The following is a 16,946-nucleotide window of genomic DNA, read 5'->3' as shown; positions in this document are numbered from 1 at the left end:
AAGTGATGCTTGAAGCTGAACAGCAGCATTCAAGATGGAACACAGCTTCTGTCAGAAGGAAAAAAAGTAGCAAAAAGAGTAAAACTTGAGGGTACTGAGTAAGTGTGCAGATGCTCAGTCACAAAATATGTGGAAGAGACCATGGATGACAGGATCCTTGTCATTATTAGCAATACTAAACAGCTGCAGAAGCTCACTATCACCAGACCTGTGATTGAGTACTAAAAGTCAAGAGGACAAAAAAACTGGTCAAAATGAATTAATCTCAAAGAATTTGATTATTCAGAAAAAGGAAGTGCTGCAAATCAAGAAGCTTGCATCCACCAAAACCAAATTCTTACAACTAGGAAGTTGTATCAGTGACGGATCCTTAAGTGAGGTAAGCTGTATCTATTATGTTGTTTTCAGGCTAGGAAATGAGAGATTCAACCAAAACATATCCACTGTTAAACAGGAGGCTGGGTTTGGAGGAACATTACAAGTTGATCATGGCAAAGCAAAGCTCATCAAATATCCTGATGGACAAACTTGCCATAGATAATCTAGAACTGAAGATGAAATCAGAAGCAGTAAAATCAAAAGCAGCAAATGTCCCAGCAGCTTGAGTAGAGCATCCTTGAAGAAGAGAGATGATCCCAAAAGAACAAGGTGTGAAATCAACTGGAACTGTAGCTGCTCCACCCTCAGAATATCAAGGCTCAATAAATGTATGTACTTCCATTACATGCTTTCCTCCTCTCACAGTATTTTGGAGCAAAAAGAAGCTTAGCTACCAGAGAGCAAAGCAGCTAACAAATTTCTTGGGCCAAGACTCAGTTTATGTAGTTACATGCAACAGAAGACACCGAAAGCACATTTTGCCACTATATACCATAAAGTCACTGGCAGAAAAAAAATGTAACTTACTTGAATGTTAAATTGATCAGGACTCTTGCATGCTTTAGTGAACATCCAAAAAATGACAAAGCCTTTTAATTTCAGAAGGTGGGATCAAGTTCAGAACAAAATGGGCTTTGATGTCAGCCCATATACATCACCATTTACTCACTACTCTAGCTTGGGATGATACTGATAGACTGGAGCAGGGAAGAAATGCTGCACATGAGCAGCAAGGGAACACTGCACCATGTAAGTGACACTCCTGGTAAGCCTCTCTTCAACAGAGCACAGCCCCCAAAAAGCTGCCAATCAATGCTGTAAAGCAGAGAACATTATCAAAAAAGGCCTTTGACTACAGTATTTGGAGAAAAGACCAGACGTGCTGTCTAGAAGATGCAAGAAGAGAATACCACAGCTTCAATGCATGAAGAAAAAGGAAAAGGTCTGGTCAGATCCTTGTTTGCTTACATACCAAAATAATCCCAAGCTGGACTGGGTTCAATTTTCTGGTCCACAATGATGTATCAGTGAGCCAAGGCAGTATAGGATACCTGCTCACTTTCAACTGCCCTGCAACAAAAATGTCTTCTGTCAGTTCATTTAAAAATATGTTACTGGTTGTGCAAAGCAGAGAGTTGAGCAATTAGAAGAGTACTCACATAGTTAATAAATTTTACTTCGTCAGCACAAGGTGGATCACCAAATAAACAAGGAGACTTATGTAGAATAAAAATTTAGAAAACAAATTCTGCTGGAACATCCCCAGCTAGGTTATCTGTATTACTAATGGCAGGATTCTGGTCCAAAGACAGGCTCTGTGTAACACTACACAGAGTTCATGGAACATGTCTGATCATTAGCAATAAAGATGAGTTTTAAAACACATACAGACAATCCAATATGTAATAAAAGACACCCAAAGATACCATCTGAGAGATGCAAGAGAAGATCCGAAAGTGTTCAAGATGATAACTGAGTCATTGTTTCCAATGATGAAGTGATTCTGAAGAGTCCCATTAAAAAGTCATTGAATTATAGGTCAAAGAATTGGAAGAAACATTCAGAGATCGTTGAGAAATTATACAGCAGAAGTTATGAATATTGTCTGCAAGTTCCTCTTTTTCCAAAGAAACCCAAGAGTACCACTAAGAACCAGCCCACAGAAAGATGAACTATTTTTTGTACTCTGTACAGCAAATTATTAATTAATATATCTGCTACAGAGGCATACTCTTCAGTTTAGCAATGATATATTCTTGTCCAAGTATCAGAGAACTAGCATAGGGAACAGGACAAGATGCACTAAAATTAATGAAGTCTACAGTTTCAAAAAGCACTATCATTGATTTTCTACCACTTCTTGTGGTACCAGTAACTGCATCAGAACTCTCAAAAATAATGGCTATCTGCATCTGTCTAACATCTTGCACAAACAAACCTGCATAAACTCTTGACTTCACTTCACCTCTTTTCAGTGCTCACCCATCTGCTTCTAAGTAACACATATATGTATCCATACATTCAACATTCCTACATATTTCTATATGTCTCTGTAATGCATTCAAGACAGCAAGATCCTTTTGCAGTACTGATGACAGCCTGCCACAGCTGTATTAGTGTATCAGCTGTACATCTTCAGCCACCATTCAACATATCTATAACCTTTCCTTCCATACATTTCAGCAGGCATTCATTCTCAACACCTAATGCCAGTTCCAAATACAAAAGCTAACATTTCCACAAGTATCACAGCTCAACACTTGATTTTGTCATTGTTTGAGTTTCACTGAAAGCTAAACTACTGGAGGACCCCCTCTTATTCCACTTTATGGAAACCAAGAAAGAAAATACTTAATAAATATTAAATAATCTATTTGGGAAATCTCAAAAACTCAGTGAAAGTTGATTTATGCTTAGAGGCCTAAGAACTTATCACTCTGTTAGAAGAGTTCTCACCATGCATGAGACCATCTAAACTTCTTTTAGAATCCTGCTAAAGGCTAGATGGGCTATCAGGATTAAACCATTTTGTTTTATCTTTTAATATATTTCTTTGAAGTCTGACTGACATTTTTCATTCTGTATTCTGAAATAGTATGAAGAAAACAAGTGTTTGATTTAACTGACACACCTCTAAACCTTGAATTAAGGCAAAAACTACACTATAAGGCCTCAGAAGCTGCTCCAGGATAATCAGGGAGAGCTTGGCATCTCTGATTCTTCTAAGGTTTAAAAAACCCCAAACTAACACAACCTGAAACACAATCTCCACAATACTGCAGCTTCTTCTTCAAATCCTTAAAAAACCCTGATTAATACATACTAATTCCTCTTTCAAAGTCAGAGTGAAAAAGCTAATACAAACCAATATGCCTTGGTCATATGAATAACATAATTTTTAAAATAATTCCTAAATATTTTCAAATATTAAGACTGAACTTGTCCTACTTCAGTAAAGGACATTCCTTTTTGTATTCATATTCATATTACATAAAGAACATAAACCACTAATTTGATAAACCTAGTGTTAAGCAGAAGGTAACAATCTCATTGTATATAGACAGGTCAGAATTGAGAAGTTCCAACATTACAATAAATATTTCTTTCTTCAAACTGAATTTGTTTTAGCTGCAATAGGTACTTGTTTTATCTCTTCATTCTTGTAGTTGTGGACATGGTAAGATGAAAAAGCACTAGTACAGTAAAGGCCTGTGTTCATCCATACATTTCAAATTCTATGCAATTCAAAAGAAACCCAAGTTCAAAGTGTAAATTTTGGCCATCTATGACTAAATTAATAGAAAGAAAACATTAAGCAGCAAAATAAAACTTACTGAGACACTCGTGCAGCAGTTGTATTATCTGTGGAAACTGAAAACAAAAACAAAGAATTTAATTAAGAATATTTTAAAATGTGGAAATACAGAAGTAATCACTGTTAAATGCACGTACAGAAATAATGCAACTCAAAATAGGACTGTGATAACACAAGAGACACCCACATGTAAATACTTATATACTGCATAAAAAGACACCACATGTACTCACCTTTCTCTACTATAACTTGACAAGTATGAGTCTGGTTCTCACTCAAATGTTTGGCCATGTTATCCAAGCCAGAAACATCAGCCAGGAAATCACAGTTAAGACACACTACAGTCACACCTCTAGGAAATAAAAATCAAAAAGGAAGTGCAATTACAACATGGTCATAGAAACACTTTTCTTAACTTACAGCAACTGGACAGACTATTAAAAAAAATCAACTTCAGATGATTCACAAAAACATAATCTTACTTTTTCTACTGCAACTAGTATCAGGAAATTCCCATCAATGAGCAGGGCATCTCCATGCTGGATATAGTACAAAGAACATGACTTTAGACAGAAATTTATCTGTAGAGCATGAGTTTCTCTGATTGGATGGTGGTTTCTTTTCTTTCCCTGACCCCCTCCCCATTTTGCATCTTATGAATAATCAAAAAATACTACTAATAAAAAAATTTAAACTTCCCAGAATTAAGTTCATAAACATGGACAAATAAGTCCATGACCAGAACACTGCTATTGGAAAACCTAATGGTTTCATTTCTCTGCTCTAAATTGTGGAAATGCAAGAGGTTATAATCTCAACCTAAGTTATCAGTTCAACATCAGAAAATAAAACCATAATGATGTGTAAGTGAAAATACTGAATTACCGTAGCACTTCTGAATGCTTCTTGAAGATCCAAAACCTTTTACTTGGACGAGCACTGTGAAAACTGAATATATGAAAACATGACCACTTAGACTGGTTTTCTTGAATACATTATTCTGCATAACCCCTTCACTTGTCATGGTACTGCAATTTGCTTAGGACAAAACACGAAAATAATACTAAACTGCATTATTCTTAAACGTTAAATTGCTTACAGCTCACGAACTCATCAATCTCAGCTTTAGTTTAAAACATTGGCTCCCTTGTATATGACCTTGGGAGGTGAAAAGCTACACTTTACTGGCAACAGTCCTGAAGAATGTAATTTTACTGTTTCCATCAGCAATTCAGCTTTTGAAGAACCATGGCTGTAGCTATAGAGTGCACCCTAAAAGAGCTAAAACTTAGCTGAATTTGTGCTTTCTAAAAAGATGGCTTTCAACAAGATGTGAAACTATCAGATAACCTGTAAGTTGTCTCTTATGCAGCTTAAGTATGTACCAACACTGTTCTCTGCCATGGAACAACGTGCAGGCAGCCAAGTACAGGGGCTGCTCCTCCACAAACACCCTCCCCCTAAGTCCTCTTCACCATCCCGTTTTCCTTACACTCACCAAAGAGGTGATGGTAGGTGCTGCAAAGGATCACAGTAGGAGATGCATTAGTGCATCAAGGGGACAAAGGACAAAAGATTGGCAATTCTACTGCACAGATGAATTTGACCTGCCATCCAGGCCACTGGCAACAGTAGGAACAATTTACCTTAGATCCCTCTTTCAGTAATTTTTTAACTGTATGGTTGGAATTAAGCACATTATTTCATTGTTTTTTTAAGCATGCCAACAATAGATTACACACATAAAAGCACACAAACTATTTCAGCCTAGGACTTCTATGAGCATTGAAATTGGTATTAATAGGTCAATATACAGTGTATCTAAAAACTTAGATCCCAGGTTCAAGAATCCTAGCATTTACAAATGCCAAGGCATCTCCTATGCATATGAATTCAGAAAGAAAATCACATTCACTATTTTCCACAACACAGGTGGCTTCTTCAGAGCACAGGAGTAACAAGTAGGTTTTTAAAATTTTGTTTTACTGTCACTGCTACATGATCTGTATCTAATTATTGTATAGCATAATTCTATGGCTCTGAAAACTATGCATTTGTTTTCTTAACATGCTTTTTTACAGCTATCATCGCTACTGCCCTACGCTGCCCCAAAACTGCTGAAAAATGAGATGTTATTTCTATGGATGAGCAGAAGTAGCATAAGGAAAAGTATCCACTTGAGTTTGCTATTTGAGATATCCTTCAAAGCTGAGCACAGACTTCACTAGCGATAGCTGTGGCCTGTACACATTCAGCACTTGTAAAATCAGACGAGCCACTCAGTCTGAAACCCAGAAAACATGAAAGTCATTATTTGCCAAGTCAGGCTGAAATGATTATGGAATATACCACAGAAACTCCGAAGCAAAGGTACAATACTGCCTGGACCACTGGATTTTTAAAGCAAAACAACAATGTGGACTTCAAGCCTTTGCCAAGAAATAAAAAATCCAATCCTATGCATTTACCACCAGTCTGACGACCCAGTTCAAAATTCACCTGACAAACACTTCTCACACCTTACATGAACTTAGGAAGCATTTACTAAGCCAATAAAAACTTTGAAGAGTTCTTACCTCATCATGTGATTCACATAGGCTTTGCTACAGCTGGTGTTGTATCTGCATAAACTACAGTGGACGTAAGCATGAAAGTGATTTGCAAAATCTTTTATTTCTGAGAAACACTCAATGCATTTGTGAGTTCCCCCATGATACCTAAAAGTAACATGAAAAAGTTATCAGTTAATAGCAACACTTTCAGAAGAGAGAACTATTAAAAACTTTTTGCTTTAAGTAAGTAGCAAGCTTGCCTATACTAGGGAAAAATGAGGAACTTAATGCATCAGCTAAATACTTAAAGTTACACTAGCAGAAATGAAGAAAACTTTGCTTTTACTTGAACTATGATTTAATTATGATCCTAATAAAAAAGTGAAAGTTAATATACACATCCATTACTGGCCACTCCTGGAAACAAGAGATAATGCAGTGGGTGAGAACCTCCAACTTCAGCTGCTGCTGTTGTCTCTATGTACTTGACAAGTATTTCCAATAATTGTTTCCATCCATCACAAGGCACAGAAAAAGCCTTTGGCTTTTCTGTCGCCCCAAGATTACCTACAAGCTTTGAAACATCTACAAAGCAAGAATATAATCCTTCTCTTCCCCAGTTTCGCTGACTGGTTTTGGATCTCTCCCAGAGCTACACACTGAGAAAGTTAGAAACTGGAGGGGTAACATCTTCCATCTCTGACAAAAAAAAAAAGCTAACTCATCATAACCAAAGAAACTACACTCCAGTGTAATAAACAGTCCATAAAACACCCATGAAAACTGTAACAGAAGGACAGCAAACCCCAATAAGTTTTCAAGATAAGGACAGCATTCTCCCAATAGCTTGCTTTTACTTCCTTGATTTATTTTAATTAGCTCCCCAAATTAGCAAAAAAAGCTCTCTCCTAGGGAAGACAGGATTTTCTCTTAACTAACAGGTTCAAATCAATAAAATAAAAGAAAAAAAATTAAGAAAAAAATAGAAAATAAAATTAAAAATAAAAATAAATAAAAAGAAAGGCTCCATGCAGAGAAAGTTTCTAAATGTGACACAGAAGTTTGCAAAACACTTGTTCTTCCATCATAAATTAGTCTGCCATCACCAAAATCAGTGAATGAAGATTCAGAATTAGAACCACAGTACCATTATGTGGGAAGTTTATGCATCTGCTTTCTTGGCAAACCTGAGGTGCCAGATCTTCTATATTAAAGCATTAAAGTTACTGAAAGACCACTAAATGATCAGTTATTTATCTATTTATGTTCAAAGTGTACTTAAAGACAATTTTAATGCTAGCATTTTACCTTAGATTATGAAACACTACATTTGTAGGTTCTTTTTTTTTTCTGCTGTTCGTCCATGTATTTTGTTTCCTTGATGCAGATTGTTTTGATTTTCCTCTTGATTTACTTGTATTAGATTTGTTATTATTTTTAGTGGTTGTATTTCTAGCTTTAGGTGATAACTGAAATGTGGAACTGCTTGTACTAACAGAAGATGTAGCTGATGATCCTGACTGATGAGATCCCAAAGATGCTCGAATAGTCACCTACAAGTACGAAATTTAAAAAAAAAATTGTTGAGATAGAAGCTCTCCAAGTTCCTACTTCTATTTGTCTCAAAGTTTAAGCCACTTTACAGCACAAATCATAGCACAAGAAACTCACCTTATTAAAGATTACTTTGAAAACTACAAAACACTGGACTAGAGTTAACCTCTAATAGCCAGCTGGATGGTTAAAAAGTTCATTTTGGTTGAAATAGTTAGGGATGGCAAAACACATTTTCTTTCCAGAGCTGCAACTGGCTAGATCCTGCTTTCTTAAACGCCAAAAATGTAGAAGTGTCAGACCAATCAGCCCTACTAGGAAGAATATCAAACCATTCCATCAGTGCCTGGATTTAACATCATTTACTGCCTCATCATGAGCCAGTTACTCCCTTCAGATATGTTTGTTTCTCAAGCTAGAACTCCAGGGAGTAATTCTGGTTTTTGACCTCTTATCTGCCATTCTTGAACTCCTTTGTCATGCTCTCAAATGTGGTTTTGACTCACAATATGACTAATTACACTTCTTGCCCATACTCCTAGTTTAGAAGCACCTCATCTTCTATATCTGGTTCCAGGTTTTTCAGTATTATCATTTCATCCTGTCAAGGTCTACTAACACGAATTTTAACATAATCTAAGTTTTTATTAGATCACAAAGACCCTGAATCTTTAAAAAATTGAGGTATCACCATAGAGTAAAGTATTGGTGCTTCACATTCCTTCTGCCAAGCAAGACAATCAACAGCAACAGGAGTAATTTTCCCTTCCTGATTCTTCAGCAAATGAACTGTGAAGAGCCAATCAAAATGTTAACTTATCTTCTTCCTTGCAACTGAAAGGACATATATTTTGATACTCTACTAAAAAACTGTTGGAAAAAGTCCCAAAATCTAAAAGAATATCCTAGTCTAAGTAGTTCCTTCTTCAGAAATGGAAGACTGACAAAGACAGTGTAAGTGTTCCAAGGGGACCCAAGTTTTCCTCACATACCTTCAAATGCTGGACCTAAAGACCTGGTGAACCCAGTTTTAAGCATATATATTCTATGCAGAAGAAAGGAGAAAAGCACTTCTTTCTATTCTTACTCTTTTCTCTACCAAGACCTATTATTTCCCTTTGTCCCCTCAAGTTTTCCTGCATGAACACTCACCTTTGTTCCAGGAGGCAAGCCTTCTAATTGCTTGGGTTTCCTAAATGTTCGGTGATGCTGAGTCTTGTGATCCATTTTTTCTTTGCATGTTAAAAACTGCAGTCTGCATTTAGTGCAACGGTATATTCCCTTTTTCTTTTAAAGACAAATGACAATTTATAGTAAGCATGGATGACATGACAAAACTCTAGCCTAGGCTGTCTCAAGCAATGCTCATGCAGTTCCTAAAACATGAACAAACTCCTAATACTATACAAAGATAAAATTTTACCCTGTAGGAATTAGATACTTGAAAGTGCAAGGCAGTACAGTTACTAAGAGGAGGAGGAATCAGATTCCCAGTTACAAGACACTTCATTATGTTTTTCTTTATTTGAACTAGTGGCAGGTTTGCTAGTAACCTCAAGAAAAGCAGAATCAAATCACTAAGATGTAATCAAGAAGCCAAACAGCAAGATTCTTCCAAGGATATTCAGAGATTACTTTAAACAGGATGCTGCTATCACACAAAAACAAGACAATTCCCTCAAAGATTTAATTCTTCTAATGTATTCTTATTAACTACTCTTACCCAGTAACAACCATACAAATCAGTCAGAGGGAGATTGCTTAAATGTGTTTAGCATTTTTCTAGCATTAAGGATTGAAAAGATCTGCTTACCTGATGCCTCATGTAATGATGCATATACGGTGCTCCAATTTTAATAACTTTGAGGCAAAACGGGCATAGTAAATGTTTTGTGTTTTCATGAACCGTTCTAAAATGTGTTTCTACATCTGAAAAAGCTGAAGATCTGTAGCTGCACACCTAAAATAAGAAGTTGGACTTTTTTGTTACAAGTTTACTGATAGTGAAGACAGGGGAGTGGTGTAATCTAAACACAAAAGTCACTCTGAGATACCTGGCAAACATACGGCATTTCACCTGGCTTATGATTGTCCTTCATATGCTGCAAAAGAACTTGCTCTGTTTCAAATGATAATTCACAGATTTTACAAATCGCTAGAAAAAGTGAAAAACAAGAAAAAAGTAAAAATCGTATAGGGATTGTATGTACATAAATTACAATACGCATATATAAAAATATATACACACATACTTGCATTGTATATATCATTAAAGATACAGAAATCAAATGATTATTCTACTCTTTAGAAGAAATTCCCTGTACAGTTTCAGAAAGCCAGTAAGGCAAGGGCCTTAAACATAAGGTCTTAAAGTAAATGTTTCTATTAAAAAATAAATAAATAAACAAAAAATGCAAGGGAAAAAACCAAAGACTTTTAAAAATACTTTTTTGCATATATATTGCTCTCAAAAGAACAAAAAAAGTGTTCTGTTACTACATGAAATCTCAAGGTTATTGTTATTCAAATACAAAAGATTTATTCTGAAATTACAATCCAGGAAATAAAAGTTGGGAATTTAAAAAAAACTTTGGCTTAGAAAAAAATTCAACTCACTGGACGACTCATAAGGCGTGTGCGTACTCTCGATGTGGCACTGCAGCTGGAACGGCGTGGGGAACTGCCGGTAACAGTGCTGGCAGGTGGTGTGGCTTTCCCAGCTTTCATTGCTTTGCTTCTCAAGCTCCAAGTGATGTTTCATGTGGTTCATAAACCTTTACATTAGAGTGAACAGAGGCAAAAAACTACATTTGAACATTCCCTATACATATCATATGCAAGATGTACAGGATTCTTTAGAAATTTTACTCTGTAAGGACGTCTCAATTTAAAAAAAATTAAGTAGTGTTTGCTAAAAAAAACAGGAAACAAACTTAAAGCTGATGAGAAATCTTGACTTCAAGGAACACACATTAAATCTAAAACATGTTCTAAGACTAAATCTATTACATTTCTCATGTTTGCTTAGACAAAATTCTTGCCTTGAAATACAGGGAAATAAATAAAGACAACAAGAACACAACAACTGTTCACACTTTGTTCACCACCAGCAATCTCAAAACCCCATTCTGAAACACATGTAACTTTAGCTCTGCTGAAAACTATTACATAGCAAGAATGTATCTGAATTTGCACATGACAGCTTTACGTGAAAACACAGCAGGAATTCCAGGAACATTCTTTGTCTAACACAAAGAATGATTTGATAACAAGGACGGTTATCAAAAATGCCTCTGTGCAGCCAACGTTAAGACTGGGAGAAACTGGTATGGTACTAGTTTAAGTTACCAGCTTTTCCTCATTGATTTGTGCACCTGTCTGAAGGAGGAACCTATTCTGGCTGACAAGTCCAGGCACCCGTGACAGCATCAGCAGATCACTGCTGCTGGTGGAGCAGCACAAGGACAGGTTACCTACAAACCCACCACAGTTCAACTTCCAAAATTCCTGTTCTGAATGCACTTTATTTCAGTATAGCCAGAAGAACTGTTAAACCTAAGTCACACTCACAAAAGGAATGCAGACCCTGGAATTGGAAAAAACTAATGAGCAAAGAGAATAGTCTCTTGAGCTCAAGCTTGTACTCAGCCAACTGAGTCTCTCCAGTTTGCTAAGCAGACAAAAGAAACTGACACTATTACTGCATAATGCCTTAACAGAAAATTATTGCAATGGTATGTCCAACCACAAATCTTTTAAAGAAAGCAGTGGATTACCATGATGAATCACTTTCTGCTTTTCTGAACTTAAGTGAAAAAAAAGTTATACTTTAATTAGGATGGTAAGATGTATTTATTTTGTCCACTACACATAAAAGTGCAAAATAGACTTTGGAATAAAAATTCTTAAGTTATAGAACTATGGAATAAAGCTACAAGGTTACAGTCAAAATGAATATGGTTAAAGTCAATGCTACAGAAATTAAAAAAAAAAAAAAATAAAATAAAAGGCTCTCATTTTTAATGACTTACTGTGGAACACATAGGCACCATAGCAGCAATTGCTTACAATATAATGCTGAGTAGAAAACAGTGCCTATTTAATGATTAATAGCAAATGTCATTGTTTTAATTACAGAAAACTTGTTTTTTTCAATAATATGTGTCTAATGTTAGCATAAACCTGCTCATTTTAACTTGCAGACTGTGCCCTTTGAAACAATAGTCCATTTTTCAATTTTACATTCTGCTACTTCAGCTTCCCTTGAAGAATGCATGTAAAAAAGTTCAGTGACCTTAACTTCCAAAGGAACGATGACACAAACTTGTCTACCTACTAAAACAGCTTACTGGGGTTTTATCAGCATTTGGAAGTAAAATTACTCCAACAAAATAACAGATGTTACATAAGTGAACTACTGACTATTAGTCATTGTGTGTCCCTCAAGGGAATTCACACTCGCATCTACCAATATCACCATCAATCCAGATAGCAAATTGTAAAATCCTTTGTGTTGCCCTTTCTAAGCCCAAAGTCCTACAACTGCTCTTATCAAAACTCTATGTTTATGTTAGACACCACTAAAATTCACACTCTAATCTGTAAAAACTTCCAAGTTACGGCCATACATGCAAAGTAAAAATTAATTCAATTTCTGTTTAGTCACCCAATATTATCAGTTTTCAGTACAAAAGGAACTCTACTCCAGAAACAGAAAATTTTAATACATGAGACTACTACGGACTGTAAGTGATTAACAATTAATAAAGGAAATGAGTTCAAATACCTTATGTTATTTTTAAGAACTTTGAGACAACTGATGCATTTAAATGTCGTATGAGTCTTCTGCTCCTGTTGTACCTGCTGGAGGTCACCTTCATCCTTCCCATAATAAAAGTCATTAACTAACATAATCAGCTTTCCTTTCTCAGATTCAATGGTCTTGCTTGTTGTGCTCAAACACTCTGTTTTGACCATTTCCGAGAAAAAGTTATTTACCATATCTGGACAACAATACTGGATGCAAACAGGGAGAAGAGATGAGACACAGAAACAAAGTTATCAGTCTCACCAAACCACATCAATGACAAGAGCACTCGAAAAAATGAAGGCACTAATGAGAGATGCAAAGCTTAATTCTGACACACTGAACTTAGTCATATTCAATTTTAAACAGTGTTTAACTAGTGTTTATGTAATAAAACACTACGTATTATAAAACTGAAGAAGATTCTCATAGGTTCATGTAAGATAAATTTAAGCAAGAAAACAATACCAGTGTTGCCTTATTCCTGCAAAAAAAATTCTATTTCTTTTACATTTAATAAAATGAAAGAAAAAAAGCAGCTTTCATGCAAGTATTTCACTGACAAGCGTAAGTTATTGAGAACTTAATGGGAAGTTTTGTCCTTTATTTCTTAGGGCAGAATGTATGTTGAAACCTTCAAAAGTTCTTTCCAGCGTTACTAAAAAGTTCAGAATTTTGAGTCATATAATAGACAATGTTAAAGTTTCTTTATGTTGAAGTATACATAAAGAATGCTTAGCCCAAGAGCCATTTCATGAAACTTATCACTTAAAAAGTACAGCATACTTCATAAAGAAGATGCTAGGAAGTTTTCAACACAATTAGAATGTTTCAGAGGACAAATTTTTGTCCTGCCAAATAATGGTTCTTACCATGCAGGACTACTTTCCATAATCCTACTAGTAAGGAGCAATTTCCTGCTGTGGAATTGTAACTCAGTATCCTAAGTAAACACAGTTCTTCAAAGGTTCCTTCACTCAGCTGATGTGCAAAAGCTATTCTGTACAAATAATGATGAGAATAAGTTAAAACCCTTGGGTTTTTTTCCACTGCTATCTGTATTTCTTAATTATGTTTGAGAACCAAAGGAGACAGCAATTACTGTTTAGGGTATTGTAACCCTGTAAATCAGAACCATCTGTGAGAACAGTAACTCAGATCCTCACAAATTTGTGTTATACAGTAGCTTTTTTTTGTTGTTGTTTTGGATATTTACATTGCAAAGCCATTTCTCTGTCCCTGAAATGAAATACACGTGCCTGAGAATTGTGAGGATCTTTGCCAAATGATAAATATTTTCCAGGAAACAATGTTTCCAGAAATAGTAGTAAGTAGTTTCACAATCAAATTAAGTGATGCTCAGTGTCTGAGAGTTTTGTTTACCACAGCATTTGAGTATGAACTACAAATGAAATTCTTCCCCACAGCTTAAAAACTCTTAAGTATCAAGTATTTTCATCTTGCTCTACCAAGTGATACATCAAGATAAAACAGTAAGTTTACACTGTCATCTTGGTGTCAGCTGCAATCTTACATAGATGTGGGTCACCTGGCTGCCCATTCTCACAGACACTTACCTTCAGCACATGGAAACATGAGGCAAAAAGTAGCAAGATTAAGAGCTCCCCTGCTGCTGTCTTGTTCTCCACAACTGCAAGACTTTGAGCATTTGGCTCTGATTGACAGCAGACAGAAGCCAAACTAGCTTCCTATCAAACCATGAGATTCTTCCATAACCAATGAGAAGCCCACAAATTTTGTTCTAATGCTTCGAACATTTTTTTATTTTCCCCAATTATTCCCCAAAATATTTTACCTTCATATGATTTTTTAGAGGATCCAAAAGATTGAAATGTATATTACATTTTGGACAAGCTCGTGGAAAAGGTCCTCCATTTTTAATGGTGCTGGATGCAGTATTTGTTCCTGTAAAATTTAAAACATATAAAGACTCAGAATTCACAAGCAAAATACTCAATTTAGTAGCAGTGACAGTATTCTAGTGAAATATGCTACTTCAAATAAAAACTATTACCATCAATGAAGCTGTAGTAACCATAAGCAAGGCTTTACAAACACCTTTTAACTATTCTTCCTTTTTCCCAAACTGACTTGGAGTTTGCTCTGCTTGACATAGACCAATAAACAGATTTGACAAAATCTTATCAACAAACAAGGAAAAAACACATGAGGAGATGAAGGCAGCTTGATAGGAAGAAAGCATTTCTTCTGTGCACTACCAGCCCACCCCATGCTGGATAGGATGGATTTTTGATGTTTTAGTTTCACAAACTTTTCAAATGAACATGTAAAGCCTGTTTTCTGCCACAACCTGATCATCATCACAATAGGGTTCAGATAAAATCCTATTGGTTTGGAAAGGAATTTCACCATTTGGTTCTCAATGATGAGGCTATTTCTCTCTGGAGATTTGTTGGAATCTTGGCTTATTCAAATGCATTATTTCTGTTAAGCAAAGGTGTCTTTGGAGAACCTAGAGAATAAATCCTCTAAATTAATAATTACTCCCAGTAATTAAAGGAAATACTACTTCTCTTATCAACGTAAGTGATTAATACCTTTTGAGCAAAAGAGATATTAAAGCTTTTCATTAGTTTAAATTTTAATGATAAACTAAGCTTTGAATTTTCTCCAAACTGTCAAAAGACATCATAGCAAGAGCTACTTTTCCAGATGAAATTCTCTTGCATTCTCAAGTCATTCACAGATTTGGAGGACTCCATACTAAGTAAGTAGTTTAGAAGTTAAACACAGGAAACAACATCTCAACAGGAGAGTCAACTGTTCCCTGCCAGGACTACGAAAAGATGTATAAAAACAAAAACAAATACAAGGGAATGAATAGGTGTATGATTTAAGAGATGACCATGCAATAGTGTTTTACATTTTTACATAAAAATAGTCCTGCCTAGACCACAAATAAACACTAATTTTCCTTAAGATAACAGTTTTGCTAAGAACCATTATTAAGCAGAAAGTCTTTCATGAGTGGATGGCCATGTAAAAGATGTACCACAAAACAGTGCTGCAAACCCTCACTATTACAGTTGGTAAAACATTTTGACACATCACAGCTAAGTGCAAACTGAGTTGAAGAAAGCCAGTTCTGCAGCAAAACCTTGTGTTCTGCAGTGCTTCAGTGCTGGATTCTGTGACAGATTAGAAATTGCTATGCCAGCATGCGATGGCTTAGATACAAACTCGGCAAAATAAGGTTCTCAGCGAATATGATCTACTTATTTTTTTACTGAATTTAGCAAGATCCTTCAGTTATCTTCTTTTATTACAGGCTACAGCACAATATCTATTTCACTCGAAAGAGGGTGGAGAAAATTTTTTTTGCTGAAATGTTCTTGTTATAGATAGCCACGTCCTTCTTGTAGCTGGGAAGAGCAAACAAGCTCTAAATAAGAAATGCAAAAAACCCAAATCTGAAATTATTCCAAACAGTCATTTTAACATTATAGGACAGAGGATGTCTTGGAAATGTCTCAAAAGTCAAGAATAAATCCTGGCCTATTGCAATTACTAGAATGCACCTTTTGGCTCAGGACAAAAATGCACCTAATAATTAATACTCTGAAACAGCCAGACCAGCTCTCTTCTTGCAGGGAAGGCAAAATCTTTCCAACAACATTGTTTCTTTGAAATAGACCTTCTCCCTTCCCACTAGTATTTCAAACTGTATCAGAAACACTGCTGGAAAAAAAAAAAAAAAGGCACAACTGGAAAACACACTTTGCAATAATTAGTCAAAGCACAGAATCACAAAATAATTTTGGTTGGACCTTTGGAGGTGGTTTTCTGCAACTTCCCAGTCAAAGCAAGTCTACTCTTATGCTCAGAGCATGAGAGTTCAGTCAACTTCTGAGTATCTCCAAGGTTGGGGATTCCACAATCTAATTTATTACTGCCTTGCCCGGCATTGCTAAAATGATTTTTTCCTTCATCTAATCAGAATTTGTTCATAAATTCAGCAGTCATAGAATTAAGTCAATAATTCTTACAATCTTGACTTTCTGGTTGATTGTGTTTTGTAGTTTCAACCCCCTACTCCCTTCTTTGACCATAGAAAATCTGAACAAAAAGAATGAGGTCAGGGGCATTTATTTTTATCATCTGTCTTCAAATGACTAATTACTGCTCTACAGAATTCAAACCTACCTACTAAACAATAAAGGTCTAAAATTTGAATAGGTAATAACCTCAGGTAAATTAATTTGTAAAGGTATATAAATTCTTGCATAGAGAAGCTATTTTTATTTTACAGCATAAGAATATTACTTACTGTTACTTACTTACACTGCCTTAAGAGCAT

General features: G+C 35.6%; 1 protein-coding gene across 4 annotated transcripts in view; it reads right to left on the bottom strand.

Annotated features, from left to right (window-relative positions):
• ZNF280D (zinc finger protein 280D) overlaps positions 1-16,946 on the bottom strand; it is a 39,446-nt gene that overhangs the window by 7,898 nt on the left and 14,602 nt on the right. For all 4 annotated transcript variants that reach the window (XM_041418595.1, XM_041418599.1, XM_041418596.1 and 1 more), the window contains 11 exons: positions 14,424-14,533; positions 12,587-12,816; positions 10,417-10,574; positions 9,855-9,955; positions 9,614-9,760; positions 8,953-9,087; positions 7,555-7,799; positions 6,271-6,411; positions 4,580-4,642; positions 3,928-4,046; positions 3,714-3,750 (listed from right to left, as the gene is read on the bottom strand). In XM_041418595.1, the coding sequence (XP_041274529.1) occupies positions 3,714-3,750; positions 3,928-4,046; positions 4,580-4,642; positions 6,271-6,411; positions 7,555-7,799; positions 8,953-9,087; positions 9,614-9,760; positions 9,855-9,955; positions 10,417-10,574; positions 12,587-12,816; positions 14,424-14,533 (1,486 nt within the window). The remainder of the gene's footprint in view (positions 1-3,713; positions 3,751-3,927; positions 4,047-4,579; positions 4,643-6,270; positions 6,412-7,554; positions 7,800-8,952; positions 9,088-9,613; positions 9,761-9,854; positions 9,956-10,416; positions 10,575-12,586; positions 12,817-14,423; positions 14,534-16,946) is intronic.

Source organism: Onychostruthus taczanowskii, unplaced genomic scaffold (assembly GCF_017590055.1).
Source record: "Onychostruthus taczanowskii isolate IOZ18803 unplaced genomic scaffold, ASM1759005v1 scaffold6, whole genome shotgun sequence".
Classification (NCBI taxonomy): domain Eukaryota; kingdom Metazoa; phylum Chordata; class Aves; order Passeriformes; family Passeridae; genus Onychostruthus; species Onychostruthus taczanowskii.
The sequence above is the reverse complement of the archived record's forward strand: the minus strand, read 5'-3'. Positions and strand labels throughout refer to the sequence as shown.